The sequence below is a fragment of the Cucurbita moschata genome, unplaced genomic scaffold, assembly GCF_002738365.1.
Source record: "Cucurbita moschata cultivar Rifu unplaced genomic scaffold, Cmos_1.0 Cmo_Scf00001, whole genome shotgun sequence".
Taxonomy (NCBI): domain Eukaryota; kingdom Viridiplantae; phylum Streptophyta; class Magnoliopsida; order Cucurbitales; family Cucurbitaceae; genus Cucurbita; species Cucurbita moschata.
In genome coordinates, this window is record NW_019268517.1 from 4,557,170 (window position 1) to 4,584,016 (window position 26,847).

General features: G+C 34.7%; 3 protein-coding genes and 1 pseudogene across 3 annotated transcripts in view; 2 read left to right on the forward strand and 2 right to left on the reverse strand.

Moving 5' to 3' along the window:
- Positions 1 to 1,066: 1,066 nt before the first annotated feature.
- LOC111449855 (protein MIZU-KUSSEI 1-like) lies at positions 1,067 to 1,982 on the forward strand. The gene has a single exon (XM_023089947.1). It carries the CDS (start codon positions 1,126 to 1,128, stop codon positions 1,900 to 1,902), a length of 777 nt encoding a protein of 258 aa, XP_022945715.1. The 5' UTR covers positions 1,067 to 1,125; the 3' UTR covers positions 1,903 to 1,982.
- A 7,701-nt stretch (positions 1,983 to 9,683) lies between these two features.
- LOC111444742 lies at positions 9,684 to 14,913 on the forward strand (annotated as a pseudogene).
- A 7,455-nt stretch (positions 14,914 to 22,368) lies between these two features.
- On the reverse strand, positions 22,369 to 23,231 carry LOC111444732 (heat stress transcription factor B-3-like). Its single transcript, XM_023082759.1, has 2 exons — positions 22,989 to 23,231; positions 22,369 to 22,904 (listed from the first exon to the last, which is right to left on the reverse strand). Exons 1-2 carry the CDS (start codon positions 23,229 to 23,231, stop codon positions 22,464 to 22,466), a joined length of 684 nt encoding a protein of 227 aa, XP_022938527.1. The 3' UTR covers positions 22,369 to 22,463.
- Positions 23,232 to 24,750: 1,519 nt separating this feature from the next.
- The window catches only part of LOC111444726 (RRP12-like protein), a 32,612-nt gene continuing 30,515 nt past the window's right edge, over positions 24,751 to 26,847 (reverse strand). The window contains exons 14-18 of the mRNA XM_023082747.1: positions 26,566 to 26,727; positions 26,357 to 26,485; positions 26,096 to 26,197; positions 25,605 to 25,678; positions 24,751 to 25,515 (exon numbers count right to left, since the gene is read on the reverse strand). Of these exons, the coding sequence (XP_022938515.1) occupies positions 25,164 to 25,515; positions 25,605 to 25,678; positions 26,096 to 26,197; positions 26,357 to 26,485; positions 26,566 to 26,727 (819 nt within the window). The 3' untranslated portion in view covers positions 24,751 to 25,163. The remainder of the gene's footprint in view (positions 25,516 to 25,604; positions 25,679 to 26,095; positions 26,198 to 26,356; positions 26,486 to 26,565; positions 26,728 to 26,847) is intronic.

A 26,847-nucleotide genomic window follows, 5' to 3' on the forward strand; every position in this document is an offset into this window, starting at 1 on the left:
CCGCTCGTGAACAAGGAGAGGAAACTGAAGAAACCACGACTGAGCTCGAGAAAACGAAAACGGCGCAGGTGGAATCATTGAATAGAGCATTCAAGTTTATGGAAAGTTTATGGAAAATTTTGTTCGGAATAAACTTAAATGAGAAAAAAAAAAGGTGATTTTTTATTTGGTTAAATTTAGTAAGACTTTGAAATTTGAGCAGTAAGGAGGAAAAGGCCCAACAAAAAAAATAAGGTGAAAATAATCCATTTAGGAAAGAAAAAAATCAAGCGACAAGAATCAATTTAGGAGAGTAAGAAGGAAAAGGCCAACTCGTGCCAATAATCAATCACGAGAGAATGAGGCGGGAGAGCTAATTTTAGTTCATAAACTCTATAAATGGATTCGTTTTCACTGTAACAGGCAAGAGGCAGAAATTTTAGATCTTAGAAACCCTGTAAATGGATTAGTTTTCATTGTAATAGACAAGAGGCAGAAATTTTAGATCTTAGAAACCCTGTAAATGGATTAGTTTTCATTGTAATAGACAAGAGGCAGAGAGCAAGAGAGCAAGAGACTGAAACCAAAGTGTGCAGTGTAATAGAAAAGAGTTTTTTCAGAATTTCTTTTGTCCTCTTCTCCCCTCTCGACACCTCTTTCACATCTTCATGAGAGTTATTTAAATAAGTTGGTTTTAGAGCGAGCGTCTATTTTCTACGCGAGCGTCTATTTTCTACCAATTGGAATCCGAGCGGATTGTTATTTCAACATATTGGTATCAGAGCGAATTTTATTTCAACACTATCTTCGCAATATGGTTATGATACTAAGCATACTTAGTTGAGTTATTGAAAATTTGAATGTTTGATCTCGACCCATTGTTGAACTCTGTGCAAAAGAACGGAAAAACATTTATAGAATTATTTGTGGAAGCCACCGTAATGAAGATGATAATTTTAAGCCGTCTCAATTGGAGAAAGTCAAAATATTAAATTGGCAAATACATTAATAGAGTAATGTCTTCGGGCATTATGTACACATATAAATATTGTCCCCCTCTCTTCCATTGTCCCATCCATCGCACAATTACACTCCTTTGTCGGCCGCTTTCCCTCTCAATACCCCACCACTCTCTCTGTGTCCGCCATGAAAATGCAACACCACCTTGAGCTCAATCCTCTGGCCAGATCCACCAGCACCGCCAGTACAAGCAGCACCACCAAAATGCTACAACCCTCTTCCACCTTCAATCCTCCCCAGATGGCCATTGTTCCCAACCCTCCCTCCGCCACGTCCTCTCACAAATCCCATTCTCTATCCAATAGAGCCTCTTCCCTCCTCCACTCTCTCTTCCAATTCCTCTTCCACCGCCGCAACTCTCTCTCTCTCAGTCTCACTCTCGGTCTCACTCTCCGCCGCAAGCTCACCGGCACCCTCTTCGGCCACCGCCACGGCCACGTCACCTTCTCCCTCCAGCTGGACCCACGTGCCCAACCCCTTTCGCTGCTCCATCTCGACATTTCCACCACCGCTCTCCTCAAGGAGATGTCGTCAGGCCTCCTCCGCATCGCCCTCGAAGCCCACAAACTCCCTGGCCGAGCCCAGCCCAGTAAGCTCCTCAAACAGCCCAAATGGACCATGTACTGCAACGGCAGGGAAACTGGCCTCGCCCTCTCACGCACCTGCGAGCCCTACGACCGCCACGTCTTGAACACTATCCGTACAGTGTCAGTCGGAGCCGGAGTCATTCCTGTCCTCCACGACGGAAGCAAAGGCGGCGCGTGCTCCGAACTCGGTGAATTGGTGTACATGAGAGCCGAGTTTGAACGTGTAGTTGGAAGCTCCGACTCAGAAGCTTTGTTCATGATTAATCCCGATGGAAATTGCGGCTCTGAATTAAGTATTTTTTTGCTTAGAATATGAAAAAACGAAACAAAATAACAATAATAAATTAGTCTCTCTTTTTTTCCCTTTTTTTTTTAATTTTATTTTCTGGGTTGAAAATTAGATGAGAAAAAATGTATCCAAATTATCACTTTTTGATAGAATAGTGAAATAAAATTACTTTGCATATTATTCTTTTTTTTTTTTTTAATTTTATGAATATTATATCTACGATTATTAAGGTGGAGATTAAATATGTAACAACTAAAGTTGGTGAATAATAATAATACTCACTTAAGTTAAGCAAAAAACAGATCATATCTTTCAAAATACTTTATATCCAAATTATTATCAAAATAACTCCAACCCACACCAAATCAGATTGCCTTTTTTTGTGTAATATTTAATCATTTTAAAAATAAATATTAAAAAAAAATGGGAAAATGTTTGGAGCAAACCAAGAGCATGAGTGGCCGTAGATTAGACGCGCAATATTTTCGTGTTATTTTATTCCTCGTGGGTGGACACGTCATATGCTTTTTTATTTTTTAAATTAAAAAAAAAATCTCCTCGGTTTTGTCTCCTTGTATAAATATGTTTTTATTTAATAATAAAGTTCAATAATATAGTCACAAGCAGCGCAGACAAATTAACGTATAGCTGCATGGGTGTTCTGGATTCTGAACACGTTGCCCCCTCAGATATTTGTGAACTATAATTACGGAAATACCCCTAACCTAATTATTTATTATTAAACACCGTCTTAATCTTGTTCGTATAATGTCTTTTTTTCTAAATAATGCTACCAATAATAAGTCGGAAAGGTGAAGTAAGAGGTCGTTAAAGAACTTTTAATTGAACTTCTGTCTAATTCATAGATCTAAAAATATATATGAATCTATTAATCATACTGAGATATAGAAGTGAAGTACATTTATAATTTTATTTTAACGATGTAAAACTATCAACCACATTATAACATGCAGTGTCATGAATATTTATTTTTGGAGTATTTATGTATTTATCTAAATTTATAGGTTATTGAAAATAAAATTTATAATTTATTTTAAAAGTGTCAGAATAATAATTATTATTATTTTTTTATAATCGTTCATTCAATAAAATTTTTGAGATGTCAAAATCTGATTCTTCTGTCTTACTTCTATTTCGAGGTTTTTTAAATAAAAATAAAATTATTATGTTCTTTTTTTATACCTTGAAAAATGAGTTATGATTATAATAAATAAATAATTTTTCAAAAATATTCACTGACATATTTTTCTTCCTATTATATATTTTTTGAAATATGAAAAATTTAACTGATTTCTTTTTAATATATTTTATTGGAATATAAAATGTTTTTTATGAATTTTTCACATTTTCCATATATATACATAAAATATTATTTTTATTCAAAACAAATAGTAAAGAATCAAGAACAAATTTTTGGAAAAAGCAACCAATGTTAAAAGTATTTCAATTTTCAGAAACTAAGCTTCTTTATTAGAATATTAAATATTAAAATATACATTATTACCTAGATCGTGTTAGATGAACATGACTCTTCACAATGGTACGATATTGTTCACCTTGAGCCTAAGCTCTCATGGCTATGCTCTAGGCTTCCCAAAAGGCCTCAAAACAATGGAGATATCATTCTTTGATTGTAAATCGATGATCATTCTCTAAATTAGCCGATGTGAGACTTTCATTCAACACCTTCCCTCGAACAAAGTACGTCTCCCTTTAATCGAGGCTCGACTCCTTTTCTTTTGGAGTCAGTCATTTTTTACTATGCTTTCAAGGAGCCTCGAATCCTTTTTCTTTTGGAGTTCTTTCTTCGACATTTGAAGATTCTATTGACATGACTAAGTTTAGGATATAGCTCTGATATCATGTTAGATGAACACGACTCTCCACAATGGCATGATATTGTCCACTTTGAGTCTAAGCTCTCATGGCTTTGCTTTGGGTTTCCCCAAAAAGCCTCGTACCAATGGAGATGGTATCATTTGATTATACAAAGTGGACAATATCATATGATTATGGAGAGTCGTATTCATCTAACAAATCGAATCGTCTTTTAATTTATTTAATATCATGAATTATGTTCGAACTGACGTTATTGGTAGATATTAATACGATTAGATATTTTGAGATTTGAGGAGAAAGGAAGGAAGAGGACAAGCTAAATGTGCATCAAACACAAAGCTATGAAATTTAATATGATAAATTTGAAGTGGGAAAGCCAGAAACGTCTTTGTGTTTTAAAACATAAGGACAACAAAAGTTTGGGGTTTTGAAGATCGATGCGATGTCAGTACGCAGGTGGGTTACTATTTTTAGAGAGAGAGAGATTGTATTTGAATATGGAAGTGGGGAACAAAAGTTGAGCTTAGCCAAGCTGGTTTAGCTACTGACACCACATCTCCAACAAGATAAGCTATCAAATTCACAAACACATGTACAACACTACTTTAATATTATGTTCTGCTGCCTCTATATGCTAATTATTTAATCCTTTTTTAAGGTATCTTTACAACACGTATGCTCTATAAACCAATGTTACTACTATAAGGTCTTATTTTGTTGGTATGTAGTTTATATTGGTGTGATGATTCTACTTTTTTTTATAAGGTGGTTCGTACATGCATGTCGTGATTATGAAGTGAAGTAGCTCTTTTCTTGAACGAGGTAAAGTAGCTGAGATTACCTCATTCCATTCTTTCTCTAGGTTTGTTTGCTCTTGAACCTTCGGAGATAAAGAATATGGAGTAAATCTGCATTGGACTTCCTTTACTCTTTTACTCTCCTGCAAGAAACAAGAATTCTTCTTCACCTTTCTTCTTTCCCAGTAAACTGGGAATCTTAGCTCTAGCTCTAGCTCTGATCTTGATCCTTAATTCTTGTTCTTGTTCATTATTCTATCACCCTAAATAAGCGAAAATTTTTTAAAACAATTCAATCCAAACGCGGTTATGGACTTGCTTCAAACAAATGGTGAAATTAAAAAACGATCAAAACAATCTCTCCTACGAGATTGGTATCATTAGAAAGGGACAGGCCCCACTTCATCCTTGTTTTGGTAATTTTAAAAAAGGAGCATAAAATCAAGAGTAATTGAGGTGGACTTTTGGGTACCCATTCTTACATTTTTTTCCAAAACTCTTCTTCTATAGACCACCTCACAAGTCGAGTTTCGTCTCTTTCGACTCATAGAGAAGAGTTGGACAAGATTCGTGAAGGAAGGAAAGCACAAAAATGTTGAAAATTGTGAAACGCCATTTGAGCTCCTCGGTAAAAATTTCTTGAAATTGGGCATTTTTTATTTAGCAATAATTAGCTTGTCGTTCCTGTAATAATAGTTTCTAGAGCCTTAAATAAGACGTTTTTCATTAAGAGTTTGAAGAAAAAGAACCAAAGGACGACCTCAATTTCTCAATTTTGGCCAAAATTTCTAAAAATCGAGAAATTCTTTTCCCACGTTTAAGCTTATCCTTTGAGGCTTGTTTGTATAGCTTTGTAGCATGGAAAGAACAATTTTGGTGAAGGAAATGAAAATTGAAAGTCACTGGAATCAAAGAACTACAAAACATTAGAAGCAAAGAATCCATAGGTTGACTTTTGGTAAGCTTTCGAGTTTGAATATCAGAACTTTGACTAAAAAATTCAGCTTAAATATGATGAGTTGTGCTATAGATCTTATACCTTTAGTTTGAGGGCAAACCAAGGTGTGTTTTTGCTAAAGAAATCGAAAGGAGATGAGCTCTCAAATGTCCAAATCAAGAACAATTTAGAGTTAAGAATCTGAGTAAAATTATTCTCGGGTACCCTACTTTGACCTCTCAGGGATCTTATACCTTTAGTTTTTTTTTTTTTCAAAAAATTTAGATACTAGTATTACTTTTGAAGGTCAACCGGTGTTTTTAAAATGAGGTACTAGAGTATTTTTAAACTCTTTAAAGGATGTATATGGATTGGGTTGGGTAATTTTTTTAGACTAACTCAAAAGTTTGGATTGGTTGGATGGGTGACCCAACCAACCTGTTGCCTTGTCAGGTTGTTAATTTTTTTTTTAATTTTAAAAAAAATTATTTATCCACGTTTCATAATTATTTAATACAATTTAGATAAAAGATATTAAACGTTTACAAACAAATAAAAATCAATCTATAATCATTCAAACAAACAAAATTTTCATCAACAACATAATCACAACAAGCTAGAATTCTAACATTGGAACATAGTTCAATATTGACATAAAACTAAAGACAACTAAATACGATACTTTTTGAGCAGTTGATTACTATAAAAAGGGTGGAAAATAGAGATAGATCATAGAATTAAAAAATAATAAAATTAATTAGTTTAATGAAATCATACCTAACAAGATATAAAATTAAAAAAAAAAATTACTTATCTATTTATGTATGATATTGATGAATCTCGAGGACTGTAAATTATTTAAAATATATATATAAATTCTGATATAACAATATACACTGCAACCCAAAGATAATAAATAAGTTAGAACTTATAATTATTTACCTCATTTTTTTTTAATAAAATCTTCAAATAATTGAGAAATATCTAAAATACCAATTCAATTTTGTGTCAACTTCTTAAATAATCAAGAATCCTCCTAATAGATACTAAATAGTGAGAACATTTTGGGTAACTTTTGATAAAATTCGGTATATAAAATCATTACTTTTTAACAAGCTTGATGGCTCCTAATTTTCTTATCCTAAATTAGTGACGTTATTGCATGCATGCTTTAAATACATATGCAGAAATTCATAATAAATGCTTTTAAAATAAAGTCGTGAAATTACATATTTCATTCAAAAATAAGAATTAAAATAACATAGTTTTTGGAACATAAAACAAATTGCATTAAAAACACCTAACAGTTACTAATTAAATTCAATGCTACTATCGTATCATGATATATCTCGATTTTCATGGCATTTCTAGCATTCATTGTCATTCATGCATGAAAGCTTTACCTTTATGATAAGAATCACAATCCAAGACCAAGAAGATTCAACAAGAATTCATTTTTCATCTACAAAATTGAATACACTTAGTTCAACCATTATTTCATATGTTGCAGGCTGATTTGATTGAGAAAAGACCATTTGGAACTTCAAAAGTGAATATTTACACTATTGAAGTAGTCGATAATGTTGCTATAAATTGCACTATGATCAATGGTTGGAAATTTTATTTATTATTTTTAATTTTATAATTATAGTAGTGGCCAAAACCGTGGTAAGTTATTTGTAAGATTGACTTCTTCTCGTGTGTACATTTTAAAATGGGTGGGGAAAATTATGACCACTTACTTCTTTAATGGACATTTAGAACAATTGAAAGATTCTTTTGTATAAAAACCTAGAAGACAGATTCACATATTTTTTATAAATGAAATTTAGCTCTCAGACTTTCACCCTTATTTTTAGCATCAATTTTTGTCATGTCTAAGTTTCATGTTGTTCTTGAGTCAGATTGCATCTGAGCCATTCAATCAAGTCTTGATCAAGTTCGATTGCGGAGAGACTCCCTTTAGAACAAAGTTCTAAATCTTAATATTTGATTTTACAAGGTAATAATTCTAGCTTTATCTCTGGGTTGATCCGAATTTTGTATAAGGAGGTGTTAATTTCTTTGATTCAAGGGTTCTTGCCTTAACAAAAATTGGATCGTTGGGCTAAGGATTAGGATTGTCTTATCACTTTACCTAAAACAATATAAGAGTAGCACGTGACTTACTATTTTATAAAATACTCAGTCATCCCACTCTTGGGGTTAGAAATGCAATCACACATAATACATGTGAGACGTATCATTTAAAATTGTAACATGATCTTAGGCTCTTTCCAATTTCGGGCAGAGTTGGATGCATGATACTTTGCCACACACGGCCCACGTACGTATACATGGACCCATCAGGCAGACTTGTATAGTACCCCCTAGGTCTGACTTGGTCGGACACAACACATTGTTCACCGAACGCCTCAGAAAAGGAAAGACTCTCATGATATCATAGCAAACATAAATATCGAAGGTATGCATCCGTACTAGCATAACATAACGGGAAAGTATCCCATTGCACATGACATACATACATGCATGAAGTCCCATGATTTTCATTCATAACGTAACATTTGTTTCATTTCCTTTCTCCTTTCATCCATAAATATAACATATTTAATATATGTATCATGTATACATAAACAAATATCACGTAATTCATCACATAACTTTATGTAGTAAGACATAACATTTAACACATGACATTTCATTTCATTCATAATATAGTGTAATGGATATCGCGTGCATGCATAGCATACATCACAAGACAATACAAAGAGCATATAAACATCACATAACTAATATGATACATAAAAGAGTCACAAGTCATGCACATCATACATCAATCAATTTGATAACTTCAACACTAAAGTCACTTAGGTGGTTGGTCTTGGTCAAAGTTACTAATTAGTTAATAGTTTCTTTTAAACCATTCTTCCTACATTTAGTTCTCACCTTTGGCATGACATATAGAGGGCATATTAATACTGTAACTTAGCTAAACTGGAGATTAATTCCAATATAAGCCCTAAAACTAGTTAAACTTGGTAAATATGAGTCTTACTGACATCAAATAGCAAACGATATATTATTTGTATATTGAGCTGTATAAGTCGAGAAGCCGAGCCACCAAGCCGTCAAGCCGACCGAGCCACCAAGCTGTCGAGCCACCAAGCTGTCAAGCCGACCAAGCTGGGAATCGATAAGTCAAGTCGAAAGGAGCCACGGGTGGAAACTAACCACCTATTGGACGTGGTACGCTGAAGTATAAAATATTTAAAAATAGTTAATATATTGCTATTATAAATGATGTGTTTAAAAATAGTATGAATTATTGAGTTATTTTAATATAGGAAAAAGTATATTTGCTTTCTCGAACGGAAGCTAAACAAAATAATAAATAATAGAAAAAAAAATAGATGTATATAGCAAGAAGCATTCAAAATTGGAAGTACCACCAAATTAATGCTTTGGCATATCCACGAATACACAATTTTATCTTCATATATTTTATAAAATTTTGTCTTCTTGGTCAGACTCGAAATTTTGTCCAATTAACTAGAAATCTAAATAAAGTCTATTAGATTTTAGAAAATTAACCGACACAACTAAAAATGTTAGTCCAACCCAATTCCTATAATTTGAGTTGGTTGAGTTCGAGTTGTTTGAGTGTACACTCCTACTCTCTTAAAAAGTTTAAAAGTAAATTTTTTTATGATTTTAGAAAATCTGAAAATATTAACAAAAATTCATGAAAGTATTAAAGATATTTTTGGGATAAATAACTTATTATTATTATTTTTAAATTTAACCAAAAGCTAATATAACATAATTTTCTTTTCTCCCGAAAAATAGAGGACTGAATTAATGTGTTGTTTAATAATGAATATTTCGTATTTTTTATTAAAAAAAAATGTAAAATTCGATCGCTAGATTTGAACGTACGTAGAAAAGAAGGGAGGAAAAAACAAGCATTAATTTGGATACGAAAAAAGAAAAAAGAAAAAAACCGAATTAAACGCCAACAAACGGAACATCCTACTCCACTGCTACCTGTCTTTTCCAAAAGCGGACAAGTGGCGTTGGGCCCTCACGTGATCATCACGCGCACTTTCGAACTCTCTCAATGTACCATTTTACCCTCCTCCCCATGCTAGCCGTTGCAGCCCCGGGTTCCTTTTCCTGCTTTCAAACTCTCTCAATTTACCATTTTACCATTTTCTGTACCAACTGTAGTTTGGACCTTCCGTGGTCAATCAAAGTCCACCAAATCCAGGCTTTTTCCTCCCACACTCCCACTCCCACTCTATCTCCCTCACTACTCGTTTCGCCCAAATTCTCTCCCCCCCCCTAGGGTTTAGGTTTTCTCTGCACCTTTTCCATGGCTTCCTCGTCATCTGATCCTGCCTTCAAACACGAACCCGGTGCTTCTTGCGCTGCTGCTTCTGCTGGAGGAACGCCGGAGTCTTCCGAGGTTGTAATGGCGAACGATCAGCTTTTACTGTACAGAGGATTGAAGAAAGCCAAGAAAGAACGAGGTTGCACTGCCAAAGAGCGCATCAGTAAAATGCCTCCATGTGCTGCTGGGAAAAGGAGTTCCATATACCGCGGAGTCACTAGGTAATTCTCATATTACTATGCGCCTTCCTAGTTCGTAGTGTGTCTGATTGCTCATAAAATGAAGAGTTCTGTTTTCTTTTTTTGGAAGTAGGAAGAGTTTATTTAGCTTATAAATTCTCCAAAATTAGAGAACCAGAAGAGTGTTGAATTCTTGCTCACTGCCCGGATTGTGTTTACCACTCGATACCAAAAGAGGTGAGTCTGTGTTCATATAAGGCAATTTTGTTACTATAGCCCAAGGATTGGTAACCTCAGCTAATGGCCACTGCAGTAAATGGAATTTTGAAACCGATATCGCGTTGAAATGGCTTCATAATTTACTGCATTTTATCTGGAGCTAAACGGAGGAGGCATTTTGCTATTGTATTGATCTGTCCGCATGTGTGATATATAGTACCATAACTATTGAGTTTAGGAGGTCAGATAGGGCTGTTTTATGAACTGGACACATAAGAGTGGAAAATCTATACGTATTGGGCATTGAAATCATCACTCTTTGGAAGTCGCCTACTCATTAGGTATCGTATCAAGTCAGTAGATGTGGGCAATTCATAGGATGATCAATTGTTTGTTTGACTATAAAAAATTGCTTTCTTATTATTTATTTAGTGCGATTTGATTATCTGACGTTGCTTGTGATGTAGTCTGTTCTTTTTCTTTATCTTTTTCTCTACTGACTAGCGTCTATGAATGGTTTGATGATATTAGACATAGATGGACTGGTCGTTATGAAGCTCATCTTTGGGATAAAAGTACCTGGAACCAGAACCAGAACAAGAAGGGAAAGCAAGGTCTCTCTTTCTCATACAAATCTTGGTGTGAGACCAATTACTTATATGCATGTGATATCGTACTTACACTGTGTTCTATTTAACATGTGCATGGAACTGGCATATGATTGATCATTCCAGTGTATCTGGGTAAGTTACTATTCTGATCTCTTTTCCTCTGCATTCTTTTTAACATTGACTGAGACTGGATCTTTTCCCTTTACACTTTTTAAAATAATGAATAACATGAATTTACAGGAGCATATGATGAAGAAGAGGCAGCTGCTAGGGCATACGATTTGGCAGCCTTAAAATATTGGGGTCCTGGGACTCTTATTAATTTTCCAGTGAGATATCATTTAATCCCAATTTATTCTTTGACGACTATAGTTTCTCATTATTTTTTTTATGCAACTTTGAAGCATATGTTCCACTCTTTGATGCTTGGTCTTACAAAGTTCGGAGTTACAAACTACATTTTGTTGAAAATTTAAATTGTGCGTCACTTTCTACCTTTTGAAAAGTACATAAAATATGAAGGTTCTAGATTATTACTGCCCTACAGAGTTCTGGAAAAAGTACTTTATTATTTGGAGAAGTATCTTCATTATTCTTCATGCATGCTTCGTTCTGATTGATTTTTCTTTGGGTAATAAGAAATGGAATAACTGCATTTTGCAGGTGACTGATTATACTAGGGACCTTGAAGAAATGCAGATTGTTTCAAGAGAGGAATATCTTGCGTCTCTAAGAAGGTAAGTAGAAACTGTTGAAACATCTTTTGGTGACACAATCTGCTGCTGCTTATATAATTATACACTTTGCAGAAAGAGCAGTGGATTCTCCCGGGGAATATCATCGTGGTCTCTCGAGGTTTTTTCCCCCTCACTAAAATGTTAATTGTATTTAACTTTGTGTGGTTTATTTTAATGTTATAAAGCGTCAACTTCTTCTGGGTCCTCTTGGTAATGCATAAATCTATAGGTTATAATGTTATAGTTTTAGTGCCTCATATGATTAACACTTTGTTTTGAGTATTCATATGATGAAGACAATTATCATATTATGCATTCCTTTATCTTTCTAATTTTCTTTATGGAAACCAAGCTTTTATTTAGGGCATTCAAAAAGACAGCCCAACAATAGGAGTCATACAAAATATCATATCCATGCAAATCTAAATTGTTATGCTTTCTGTAGGGGTGGATGAAGGTTTAGAGTCAGACATGTTGGTACATTGCCGAGCCACAGAATAAATTATGACTTCCATTTTTTATTTCGTGGTTTTGTTATCATAATAATGATCGAATGATCGAGAGGAGATGATTTCTAAGTTTGTTTTTTAAGCCACAAGGAAAAGCTAGGCGAGTACTGGAATTGGATGTTGCTGGGAACATGATTGGAGAGGTTATACACCTTGGTTGAGTTTGACATGGTCTTAGACACAGTATGAAGAAAATCTAAAAAGGATAAGATCGAACTTTATTGACCAAACATGAATTTTTTGGCCGTAACTCAGGAAGACTTGCATTTTGCCACGGTCTTAAATTAAGATGCTGTGTATTGAAGGGACCCACTTTTGATGTTATTAATGAATCTTTTATTATATGTAAACATGATTATACTCTGCTTGGCCATCCTTGTGTCAAGGTGGAAACGGGACCCTTTGACTTCAATTTATTAGAGCCTTCTCTTGGTGAAACCACCTGATGAACACAACTCTCTGTGGAATACACTCGCACTCTTTATTAAAGACTAATTGAGAAGAGATTATTCGAAAAGAGATTATAAGACACTCCATAGAAACTAGTTTAAAGTAGAAGCTAAACAATTTATTCCGAAAATATCTAAATCCTTTTCTCAAGTTAGATATCTTATTCTTAAAATACTTAAAATCATTTTTTCAAATTATACACAGTGGACTCGTACCATTATTGGGCTTGATCCTATTGAGCCGATAATATTTTAACAGCATCTTTAGTGTGAGGGGAACAATAGAACCTTCAACCTCTTAAAAAAAAGTTTAATACCTTCTTTGATACTATTTATTTTGTGGCTCTCTTAGTGTAAATTTCAGACTTGATACACCGATCAACCATTATAGTATAAATGTTCTTTGATCCAATTGGAAGAGATTTTTTGGTAATCTTCCTTGCCAAGGGCCTGGCTTCCCTCCCCTCTTTTGTTCTTTCATATCATTTTTTAAAATTGGTTGGTTTTTTTATTTATCTCTTTTATATGTCTTTGTGGTTGGATCACCCCTTTTCTGATCATCACAGTCCTTCAAATTAAGATATTGTTAATTTACTATTGTGCAACTGATTCCATTTCTTTGCTAGCATCCTTTGAGGTAGAATAAAATCTTTGAATCAATTATTTTGCTTTCTGTTCAGCTTTTCTTTCAAACTTGCAAATGCTCTTTCTATCATTGAAATTTTGATTTGGGGTGTAGTAGTTAAATAATTGTTGTGGCTTCATATAGAGTCCTTGATAGACATGATGCACACTTGAAGTCTTCTTACAAAATTAATAGTATCATTATACATGTCTCGCATCTTGTTGATCTCTGTGTTAACTGTTGTTGCTGCTTTTATATACTAGTCCGTTCGGTCGTATGCCAGGCCCGGATTTTGTCAACAGCATAATTTATGGTAAGTTTTCCAAAATTGTTATTATACCATGTCTCTAGCTTCAAGGACACATCTCTGCTGGAATTTCTTTGATTTCTGAGTTTACACTTAAAGAGGACAAGAATTTCTCTCATGTGAATAACAAACAGTGCTTTCCCCCCAATGTAATTTAAGGTGCCGGGGATGATCAAGCAACAGTAAGCGAATTCATCCACAACTTCTGCATTGAAAGGAAGATCGACTTAACAAGTTACATTAAGTGGAGGGGGCCAAACAAAAATCGAACGTCCAGTGTTGGATCGAAGTTGTCAGAAGAAGACAAGCATAGTAGCGTTGGAGAAGTTGACAGTGAACTCAAGGCTCTTGGACAGACCACCTGTCCCACAGAGCCATATGAGATGCCCTGTTTGGGTACATTACATAGGGTAAAGAAGGTTGCCTCGAAGGTCTCTGCTTTAAGTATTTTGTCACGGTCAGCAGCCTACAAGAGTTTGCAGCAGAGAGCTTTGAAATTAGAGGAAATTAACAATGAGAATGATGAGAACGAAAATAAAAACACTGTCAACAAGATAGATCATGGGAAAGCTGTTGAAACACATGCAAGTCATGGAGGTGATCCCAGTGAGGAGAAATATGGGGTTGCTTTTGGAGCAAGTGGTGGATTGCCACTTCAGAGAAACATGTTCCCCTTGACTCCATTCTTAACTGCACCTCTTCTTAGCAGTTACAACACTGTTGATCCCTTGGGAGATCCGATTCATTGGACATCTCTCGTTTCTGTTCTTCCTACTGGACTTTCTCGTACTGCCGAGGTTAGCGTATTCATTATCCTTGTTTGGAGTAAAGTAAAGTGAAATTGTTGTGTGAACTTGAGATGGCTTTTAGAAGGATAAAAATTACTTTTAGCAAAAGAAAATAAATTTTATGGTGCTTGGTTACATATTCAAAGGCAATTTCTGATAATGATTGTCTCGGCTCCATTATGTAGGTTACAAAGACTGAAACCTCTTCAACTTACACTTTGTTTCGGCCGGAGGAATAAAGTTCAAGGAATTTATTATCTCCCCCCAGGATGGGGTTTGAGTTGAACTCGATTGGACTGCGCTCGATGCTGATATTGCTGGATCCCTAAATGAGAATAAGCTTTAAGGGGTAGAGATTTACATAAATCAAAATATCACAAGAACACGATACACACACATCATACTTACTGTCGCCTGAGGCTTTTCTTGGTTTTCCCTACATGCAGGAGGGTGATGAACACGAAAGGAATCTCATAAAGTTTAAGAAGAAACGAAATATAGTTCTAGAAGATCACACGTTTGTTTTATACATTTGTATCTATCTGATAGTTATAGATTTAAAATTGATTTCTCTCTCGAATATCTGTATTACTTGTGTATTACTTGTGACATTTATATCCAGTTATCGATTTGGCCGTTGCATTAAGATGAAATTGATTGCATTCCATTTCTTTTAACGAAATTTCAGTGGTTAACAGAGCTGATCCTTGGAAGGATGGGAATGGTACCTTGCCTTCGAAAAGACACTCTGATGACATTGCCCTGCAATCGCCCTTAGAAGAGAAGGTAATTTTCTGCAGCAGTTTACTTTAGGATATCAGCTTTGCTTCTGCTAGAGTATTTGTTTACCCCTACAAATAAACTAATCCTAAAGGTTCTCTTTGATTGCTTTGAAAATGACTTTGTAGTCAGTAGAAGAAAAAGTGGATAGCAATGAAATCTTTTTAAATTGAAATATAACGTTTTGTAATTCCTATTATGAGTTCACTTTCCTCTTTTATCTCACACTTATACTCGATAATCTTTAAAAAGCATGAGGAAAATAATGGTGCACACTTTTTAAATTTTATATTAGGAAAGGAATAATTTTTTTTTTTTTTTAAAGATTCTTTTGTAATGGCCCAAATAATAATAATAATAATAATAATAATAAACAAATAAAAATAATTTAAAAAAAAAACAACTTTTACCTTGCTCCACTGACCTTTTCTCATTTATCTCTACTCAACCAATCATTATGGAAGAACAAAACAAGGTTAGATCTAATAAAAATGGAAGAGAGATGTCTTCGTTAAAGTATCTATTAAATCATTCTAATTTCATTCTTAAGATATCAGGAAATGACAACTAATATTATATCTTAGATCTCCTCTAAATTGTTGTAATTATTTAGCTTATTTCAATGATTTTATACAAATTCTAGTAAATTAGTAGTCAAATGGAAAGATTAAATTAAAAACCAAAAAACATTTGTGAATGTCTGTTAATTAAACCGTTTAACAGAAAGAAAAAAAAAAAAGAGGAAATACGCGAAAAAAAGAAAAAGGAAATACCTGTTAAACAAAGTCCAGAATATTGTTAAGAGAACAAAAAAATAATAATAATAAATACAGAAAAATAAACTAAATAAAAATGGAAGATTTGGAAGTTAATTAAAAAAAATTGCCAAAAATATTATCAACAGAATTAAAACAAACAAGAGAAATATATATAGAAAATAAAATACAGAATTAAAATAAAACAGAATTAAAACAAACTAGAGTAATAATTGATTAAAAGAAAAAAGGGGGGGGGGGAAATTATAGAATTAAAACAAATACCGAGAGACGTGGGAATAAGAATTGATTAAAAGAAGAAGAAAAAAAAAAGAAAATTTTACAGAATTAAAACAAATTTTAAAGAATACATAGATGAACTTTAACCGAATAAATGGTGAACATAATTAAAACTAATAAGAGGAGAAGCGAGGAAAAAGAGAAAAAATGGAAGATTAGGTGAACATTAAAATAAAACCGAAGAATATCATAGTAAGAAATTCTATCAAATTCTTTCCATTAACACTATCTTCTATAAAACAGAAATAATAGAAAAGAATATATTTAATGAAAATTTTATATATATAACCTACTCTACCCATATAAGTCTATAATGCTCACATGGACTATCGTAAAATTTAGAGAATTGATTGAAATTAATGTCATGGTTCATATAGGTTGATTTGAATACAAAGGACAAAGTTGAACTTTCTTAAGGATAAATTGAGGGGACACCAGCCTAAGCTAATTAGGTAAGTGGTCTTAGGATCGACATGATTATATTTTATGTTAACACGTGCCCCGTGGTTCTACACGTGTCATATATATTGATATGTGTGAATTGTTTCTGGATCGATATGCATATGATATGTTATGTATATGTTATAATATGTGAATTGTATGTAATACTTAGGGTATGATGTGTTCAATGATATGTTTGAGATAGGATACGAGAATGATGCACTAAATGTAATGTAACGATAGAAGTAAGATAAGTTTATGGAACGTTAAGGTTAGGGTTTGTATCGGAGTGCTATGGATATGAGAGATTGATAAAAATGATATGGTCACGATCAATTGATAAAAGAATACGATTAGGTTATGGGTAGGGAGGGATAGGATTATGATAGATTGATAGAACGATAGCGTTAAGATACGTCTATAACGATATGACTAAGGTATGTTCATGCAACTATATGACTGTAATATGTATAAGAACATTAAGGTTATGTTAAGTTAGGGAACGATATGACCGCAAAGTGTTTATGATATGATATGATTATGATACGACATGTGAATGACATATATATATATATATATATATATACACACACATATATGTTGTAATATAATATGAAAGTGATATGAAATATGTTATGATACGAGATATGTGATAAATTGACATGTTTATGATATGATATATTGTAATGCAAGATGTTATGGTATGAGGTATATGGTGAGATGTTATGTTAAAAACATGAAACGTTATGTTATGTCTCTTAAATTGTATGTATACAACATGATATAAATGACATAAAGTCACAATAGATGACATGAAATATAATCCGTTAGAATTATGTATGATATGAGAACTAAAAAATGAGAAATAATATGATAGGAATGATAAACGATATAAAAGACGATATGATATGTACAAAACACTCAGAGGGTTGTATTAAATGATAATGAAAATGGAAAAATATTGGGACCTCATACATTATGTGTGCAGGGATACCCCTATTCCATCACGAGGTACGACGCCTACACCACTAGATTGTTTGTGTTAGATTTGATTTAGTTATCTGAATTAGATTTGATTTAGTTATTTGATTTAGATTTCCTTGTTTTTAATGTATTCTGTAACACTATATAATAGCCAATTTCATTCCTCTCATCTTTTTAGATTTATCTCTCTTCCCGACATGTGGTATCAGAGCCATGCCCTAAACTTACTTGGCCAAATTAAAACTAGAAGCAGTAATCTTATACGTGTCATAATAAAAGTATGTCGATAGAGAGTTTATTTGTGCAGCCTGCAATTCCGTAATTTGATGGGTATTATGATCATTGAGCGATGCTCATGGAAAACTTTTTGCGTTCAAAAGAATACTGGGGTTTAGTGGAGAATGAGATTCCTGCATCAAAGAAGATATCGTTTTCACAGATGCCCAAAAGAAGCACATTGAAGATCAGAAGTTGAAAGATTTGAAAGCAAAGAAGTATCTATTTCAAGCATTAGATCGTTCGATCTTGGAGACAATCCTCAATAAGGATAAAGCAAAAAAAAAAAAAAAACATACGGGACTCTATGAAGCAGAAATATCAAGGTTCAACACGGGTAAAGTTTGTGCACATTTGCAAGCTCTTCAGAAGGAGTTTGAAATGCTTCACATGAAGGTAGGAGAATCTTGTGGAAGAGTATTTTGCTCGGACCCTTAGCATAGCCAACAAGATGAAACTAAATGGTGAGAACAAAGGAGATGTTGAAGTAGTTGAAAAGATTCTTAGATATATGACTCCCAAGTTCGATTATATTGAGTGTTCCATTGAGGAGTCCAAGGATACAACCATCTTAACCATTGATGAGTTGCAAAGCAGCCTGCTTGTGCATGAACAACGCATGAGTTCTCATGTTGAAGAAGAACACGCTTTGAAGATCACTCATGATGAACAATCTGGAGGAAGGGGTCAAGGGCGTGGAAGTTTTAGAGGCAGAGGAAGGTGGAGGAAGGGGTCAAGGGTGTGGAAGTTTTAGAGGCAGAAGAAGGGGACAAGGCAGACAAACCTTCAACAGGGCCACAGTAGAGTGCTATAATTGTCACAAGATAGAACATTTTCAATGGGAATGACAAAGCAAGGAGAAGGAGGCAAACTATGCAGAGACTCAAGAACATATGTTGCTGATGACTTACGTGAATATGAATAAGGCTAATAGAGAAGATATGTGGTTCCTTGACTCGGGATGTAGCAATCATATGTGTGGGAAGAAGGAATATTTTTTAGATTTTGATGGAAGTTTCAGAAATTCAGTGAAGCTGGGCAACAACTCAAGTATGGTTTTAACAGGAAAGGGTAATGTATGGCTGCAAGTGAATGGAATCATACTGATAATCACAGGAGTGTTCTATGTGCCAGAGCTGAAGAACAATTTGTTGAGTATTGGGAAATTGCAAGTAAATGGGCTTACCATTTTGTTTCAAAATGAAACGTGCAAGGTGTTTCATCCTGATAGAGGCTTAATCATGGAGACAAAGATGTCTTTGAATCGAATGTTCGTACTGCATGCTATATCTCAGCCTGTAGCATCCACTTGTTTCAATACAATCACAGAAGATATTAAGCAACTTTGGCACATTGTAGATATGGACATTTGGGCTTTAAAGGGATTAAAGACTCTTCGGCAAAAGAAGATGGTGGATGGTTTACCACAGCTCAAGTCTCCATTGAGACTGTGTAAAAATTGTCTGGTGGGTAAGCAACAAAGGCACTCATTTCCAAAAAGGAGCACATGGCGAGCTTCAAAAATTCTCCAATTGGTGCATGCTAATATTTGTGGGCTGATCAAACTCATCTCAAACAGCAAGAAAAGGTACTTGATTACTTTCAGAGATGACTTCAGCAAAAAAATATGGATTTATTTCTTAACAGAAAAATCAGAAGTCTTTGCTATATTTAAAAACTCATTTATTAAAGCCTTAAGAACTGATTGAGGAGAGTTCACTATCACAAGAATTCACCAATTTTTGTGATGTAAATGGTATACAAAGACAATTGATAGCTGCATACACGCCACAGCAGAATGGAGTTGTGGAACGAAAAGAAATAGAACTATTATGAATATGGTTCATAGTATGATTTCAGAAAAGAAAATTCCGAAAATTTTCTGGCCTGAAGCAATCAACTGGACTATGCGTGTACTAAATCGAAGTCCAGCATTGGCTGTCAAAATAAAACTCCAGAAGAAGCTTGGAGTGGAGTCAAACCTTCAGTTGGGCATTTTAGAGTTTTTGGATGTATCTCTCATGTTCATATGCCTGACAGTAAAAGAACTAAGTTGGATGATAAGAGTTTGAGTTGTGTTTTGCTAGGAGTTAGTGAAAAGTCAAAGGCTTACAAACTCTATGATCCAATTTCACAAAAGATCATAATAAGTAGGGATGTTGTATTCGAGGAAGATAAGTGTTGGGACTGGGATAAGACCTATGAAGAATCTATTATGTGCGATCTGGAATGGGGTGATCAAGAGGAGACAGCAGATGTGTGTGATGAAAATGAAGAAGGGAGCGAATCTGATATAGAAGCTGCAGAGGAAAATATAGCAGAGAAGAATATTTCATCTGGCTCTTTGGCTGAAGCAAGCTCTCCTAGCTCGAATGAGGGGAGGAATAGAAGATCACTAGTCTAGATGAGAAACTATGCAACAGGCGAAGATCTTTCTGAAGAAGATAATGAAGCTCACTTGACCATGTCTACCACTACTAATCCTGTAAACTTTGAAGACACATTGAAGAGTGAGAAATAGGGGCAAGCCATAGATCTGGAAATGGAAGCAATAAACAAGAATGACACATGGGAATTGATGAAGTTACCTGAAGGCGGAAAGAAGGTTGGAGTAAAATGGATTTATAAGACGAAATCCAATGAAAATGGGGAAGTCGACAAATACAAGCCTAGGCTTGTAGCAAAGGGATATACTCAACAACATGGGGTAGACTATACTGAAGTATTTACACCTGTTGTGCGCATAGAGACAATTCGTTTGGTGGTAGCACTTGTAGCTCAAAGAGGCTGGTCCATCTATTTGGACGTGAAATCTGCATTTTTTATGGTGATTTGAATGAAGAGGTATTTGTGGAGCAACCCTGTGGATATGTGCAAAAGGGACATGAGTAGAAGGTTTACAAGTTAAAGAAGGCACTCTATGAACTTAAGCAAGCTCCGCGTGCTTGGTACAGTCATATAGAAGCCTATTTTATAAAGGAAGGTTTTGAGAAGTGTGACTATGAGCATACTTTGTTCATCAAGAGAGGAAAAGAAGCCAAAGTATTAATTGTAAGTCTCTATGTCGATGATCTCATGTTTACTGGAAATGATGAATTAATGTTTATAGAGTTTAAAAATTCCATGAAAAGAGTTTGACATGACACATCTTAGTAAGATGAGGTATTTTCTTGGCCTTGAAGTCTTACAAAAAATCTAGTGTTATTTTTATAAGTCAAAAGAAGTCTGCTTTGGAATTGCTGAAATGGTTTGAATGGACAAAAATAATTCTGTTCATAATCCTATTGTTTCTGGATGCAAACTTATGAAAGATGAAGATGGAATAAACGTGGATAAAACTTACTATAAACAAGTTGTAGGCAGTCTTAATTATCTTACAGCAACTCGACCAGACATAATGTTTGTAGTGAGTTTGATTAGTAGATATACGGAGAATTTCACCGAGCTTCATTTACAGGCAGCAAAAAGGGTACTACGTTATTTGAATGGAACAACTGAGCTTGGAATTTTCTATCAGAAAGGAGGAGATGATGATTTTGTTTCATATAGAAACAGTGATTACGCTGGAGATTTGGATGAGAGAGAGTACTTCAGGCAATGTGTTCTTATTGAGTTCTGGAGCAGTATCATGATCATCAAAGAAACAACCAATAGTAAGTCTATCTTCCACGGAGGCAGAATTCATAGCTACAGCCTCATGTACATGGTGACACAATTGCACTTTCGAAGGCAGCGGACTAGCGATTGTGCGGCACTCACTTTCCAACGACAAGTGAGCTAAGCCAATTTGTTCTTGTGTCGCCTACGGCCAAGCGACGTATGATCGAGCCTCTAGCCTCGGTTTTAAAAGAATGTTTTAGAAAACGAGGAGAGAGAGAGAGATTTTAGAAAGAGAGATTTTTGAAAGAGACGTTATATAAGCAAGCAAGAGAAAGATAACAACGGCTTAGCATATATAACCTTGGGTAGGGAGAAGTTGACAACTAGTCATATCCCCCTATAGTACATTCTGAGGCATTTCATGTCTGGCAGGCCTAGACATATATTTTTGAGGTATCATACGCCCTAGAACTACAAGAGGAAAAACACTAGAATGGAAAGACATGACAAGGGTTTGGCTTGTCGTGGGCATGCGGCCATGGGCAACACGCCCTGGACGAGCATGACCGTGACACATGGCAGGCAATATAGTTAAAAATGGTGTTGGAAAAGCTAGGTTAAAATCAAGACAAGTCAACTATTATTCATTGTGATAATAGCTCTGCCATCAAGCTTTCAAAAAACTCAGTAATGCACGATCGGAATAAGCACATAGATGTGCGTTTCTATTTCCTTCTAGAGCTCACAAAAGCTGGCACTATAGAGTTGGTGCATTGTGGCACACCCGGAAAAAAAGTACAGCATCCTATTTTTGAAGATTGTTCAACTAAGAATTTCAAAGATATTGTATAGATTCCCATACCCGTTGGAATATTCCACCTACCACAAAATCAATATTCCTCATTTTATTTCTTAAAATTTCGACCACAAAATAGACTATATATATATACACACGCACGTATTTGCATTGGTTTAAATTAAAACACAGTTAAACTTCATTGATTTGCACGATTGAGAGAACAAAAATGGTGCATTTTGATGAACTCATCTCTTCCTCTTGCTTTGCCTCACCATTTCATCTTCTTCCCCAACCTCCAACTTAACCCCAAATAGTTTCAAGTTTGGCTTCATTACCATCATTTCATCTTCCTTCTTATCATACCCATTAATCCCCAATTCGTACTTTCCTATCAAATCAATAAGCTCTCTGCATTTCCTCTTCATGTTCTTCACCTCAAACCTCAACGCTCCCTTCTCCTTCTTCAGCCTCTTGTTTTCGTCAACAAGTGTCGCGTAATGGTCGGTTGACGATGAAGTCGACCAGGACCATTCATCTTCGTCGAGATCATCTCGATGTGTGGCCTCGATTGCTTTTGCATTACTCTTGTGTTTTCTCCTACGTATTTCGTAGAGTCTTTCTTTACCTCCCTTTTGAAACTTGTCATTGTAAAACTCCCATCGACTTGTCGCAATCTTGCGAAATCCCTATCAAAGTTTCGTTGTAAGGTTCAATTCTCCGTCAAACTTAAGCTAATGGGTTATGATAAATTTCATGTTATATCGACTTACATATGTGTTTAGTTGGCGAACAAAGCTAGAGAAGTTGCTATGTTTGAAGAGGGTAGGGAGGAGATCTCTAGCAAACTCCGGGGGATGCCACACTACGAGCGCCGTCCCATCGTCGTTCCAGGAGATGACATCATCGGTGGTCGGATCCTCGACCAACAGGTAGGTTTTGGCCAAGAAGGGCGGCGGAGAGGGCTTTGGCTTTTGACACACATCACCTAGGCCTATAGCTGGCTGCTCCCCCATGAGAGAAATGAAGTGGAAGCAGAAAGGAAGAAGAAGATATAGAAATTAGAAGGATTTAGGAGGAAAGGAAGAGAAAAGAAGAGAAAAGAAGAAGGGCGGTTAAGAACTCCCAATCCCAACAATAGAAACCCAACACGACTCCACAGCTCATGAGAAATGCAACACCTTAACTTACATCCCACGAACACTATAAAAACTTCTTATATTATACTACTCACACCATTCATGGCTTCCCATTCATTTTACAATTTCTTTTTTTAATTGTTTGCACAATTACTTATTTTATTTTATAATTATAGCTTTTATTTTTGTTAAATTAAAATAGGTATGATATAACATGTTATAAGTTAATGAACGTTATAATTTATTGTTAAGAATAAAGCTTTAATACCATGTTAAGAATGATGCTCGGGTAGTTTTCCATCTTCTCCTACTTTGATATTCTTCCTCTTCTCCAAGATTGGTAATTTGTCTAATTTAATTTGATTGGAACAAGTGAATATCTTATTTGATCACTTCTTGGTCCATGCATAAATGATATACTCCAGGATTGTTAATTTGTCTCATTTAATTTGATTAGAACAAGGTGAATATCTTGGATTAGAGAGTGATATAATAAGGATGTGTTAAATAAATATCCGAAGTTTTGAAGTTGGATAAGAACACCAAGATCGATGCTCTGATTCGATCTATGACACTTTTCTTCTGTTTGCCCCATTCTTGAAGTAGGTTATTAGTACGATTTTGAAGGTACGTGGAATCATGTTTAAAAAATAACTTAAAAAATCTATAGTATTTGAATAAAGTTGAGTGTTTAGTTCTCGTAATATTATTAGGATTTACTTCGTAATAGTTTGAAATGATTTTGGTTTAAATCGTTTATTTGGAGATACGTGAGTGAATAAATATTTTACATGATAGATCATTTTCGTATCAATTATATATCTAATTTCTTCTCATAAATTTGTTAACTTAGAAAACAAATATTTCACAAAATGATCACGTACAATATTACCTTAAGTTTAAGTAAGTTATGAACTTCTTTGTGCTAGAGTAGTTTCCTAAATGTTAATTTCGAGATTTGAAAAATAGGTCTCACCATCTCACTCATCCGATAGGGTCTTAGTTTATAACTAGATCATAAACGTTTGTTCTTAGAAGATCAATGATGTTTAAGATGTAAGATGTAATCATATGAGGTTATTTGACCCAACTACAATTACGAACACTTTAGAATATAGTAATCATATTCATATAAGTAAGTTGTTCTTTAGTGCACACGAATGAAACTGTGAAACTAATCTAAAGTTAATAAATAAAAATTAATTAATTTATTCATTTAGTACCACTAGGTTTATAAAAGGTCTCCTTCGAATATGAAAATGGATTCATTTCATTGAAGAAAATATATGAAATGTTCAATTTAATATTTAATAAGGTAAATGACATTTTCATAATAATTTAAAACTCAAGTATAGTAACCCTCGCGTATTACAGCTACCCTGTAAAACAATGTAAGTATTATGGAGAAAAGAGAACATCTTCCCCATCAAAATCTCCACTCATAACCAATTAAATTGAATACCAATCAATCTTACATTTAAAGCTATATTTGAAAGAAAAAAAGAATCCAATAACATTACAATATAAGCAAAGGTACACCCGGATTTGCCCAAGCAAAACTCAACAACACATGTATACTTTTCTATTTTGAGACAACGGTTTGAACATCCGCCCATCACTTAAGACGTTTAGAAGATGGCATTGAAGTTCCTCTTCTCCTGTAAACAATCCTACAACAAGGACCTGCTTTGCTCATATGCATTTCCTATCTGTTTCAAAACTGCAGCACCCTGGCGTGCTATGTGTCTTCCAGTTCGTAACAACAGTTTTTCTTCCCTTTTCGAGATACCCAACTAATACGATCCCCGATCATCTAGAACTCTTGTGATAAAATTTTGAAGCTTTAACAGGCTTACCAAATCTTTCTTTCTGATGCTTCTTTCCAGATTTGTTTCCTCTCTGTTGAGCTTTTCTAGGAGCATCATGCCTCGAAAAATCTGCTCTACGACTGTCTCCGAAACCATCCATAGTCGAACTCCTCTTACTACTGGAGATTGCAGCTCTTTTTATCATCTTAGATCTATCACCATCTTCAGTGAATACAATATCATTTTTTCTCCCGATGAAACCAGAAGATTTTTCCCACTTCCTTTTCCTGTATTGACCAGCTACATTTTTCTTGGGCGCAGTCTCCAGCCCGTCATGTTGCTTATCTCTTACCCTGACAATTGAGAAGCAAGAATGGACGTAATAAGCACATGTACATAAAACATACGGAAACAAGTTGGGCATGAAACAAATGAATCAGACCCATTAGAAGGTGAATCTGCAACATCTGTATTAGCATCTTCAGCATCCTTGGAACTGGTCTTATTATGGCGTTTCTGCAATTAAACGATCATGGATAGATGTTTAGAGGTAATTCAGAAGTTCGCACCTAAAGTATTATCTCTTTTACTCTTCCAAAAAAATACATTTGATAGGCAAATACTGATAAAAAAAGGGAAAGGCAATGTTTCCAAACATTCTTCTATCCTATGATATTTATTTACGCACAACCGTGAACTATTGAAGTACGAATTGATAGGAACATGACATAGTTTCAATTTCATATATAGAAAAACTAAATTAAAATAAAATAGAAGTGCCCTTCCAATTACGAATGTTAGTCTAGTGAATAGGCGACCAACTACAAGAGATTATCCAATGATGCCCATGAATCCGAGACGGAGAACTTTTATTCAGATTAAAACTGCAGTTAGAAATGTTCACACTAAACAACATGGGCTGAAGCAAATCACCTCGAAAAGAGACTTGATGAAACCCTTGTATTTGTCCGGACTAACACCCTCAATTGCAGCATAACCACATTTCCGTAAGAGAATCTCCAGAATTACTGTGACCTTTTAAGTAAAATGAACATGTGGATGAAGACATTGCAAGGATAATTAACAATTATGAGTGTCTGGAGAGGACAGAAGGAGAAACTTGATAGACTGTATAGTTATTCGTATAAATATTAATTCCAAAAATAAGTTTCTATTGCTATATTTAAAGGTCACCTTTGATCGAAAATGATGCCTTGAGACAGATGACCAAGGTAGCGCTGCTAAAAGAATATCAGAAACGATGCTCTGAAGATCTTTAGCTTGCAAGGAAGAAACCAGAACTTTCACAAACCCTAGCACTGCCTATTTAATGGATAAGAACAACTTGTTATGGCGGACATTAATATGGAAATAAAATTAGAACCCAAAGCTAAGATACATACCTTTATAACTTCTATAGCCTTTCCTTGTAGCAAAGATAAGAGGGAGGGCACAAGATCAGGGATTGAAAGACATATATCTGCGTCTTCATAGACCAGCACTGAGAGTGCAGAGATCGCTCCACTCTTTACATGAGGAGATGCACCAGACAGATAGCCTAATATCTGAATATGAAAATGCAGCCACAGCTCATGAGCAAAGGAAGCATTAAAATGAAACACTTACAGTGACAGAATCAACCATAAAAGGAAAAAAAAAAAAAAAAAAAAAAAAAAAAAAAAAAA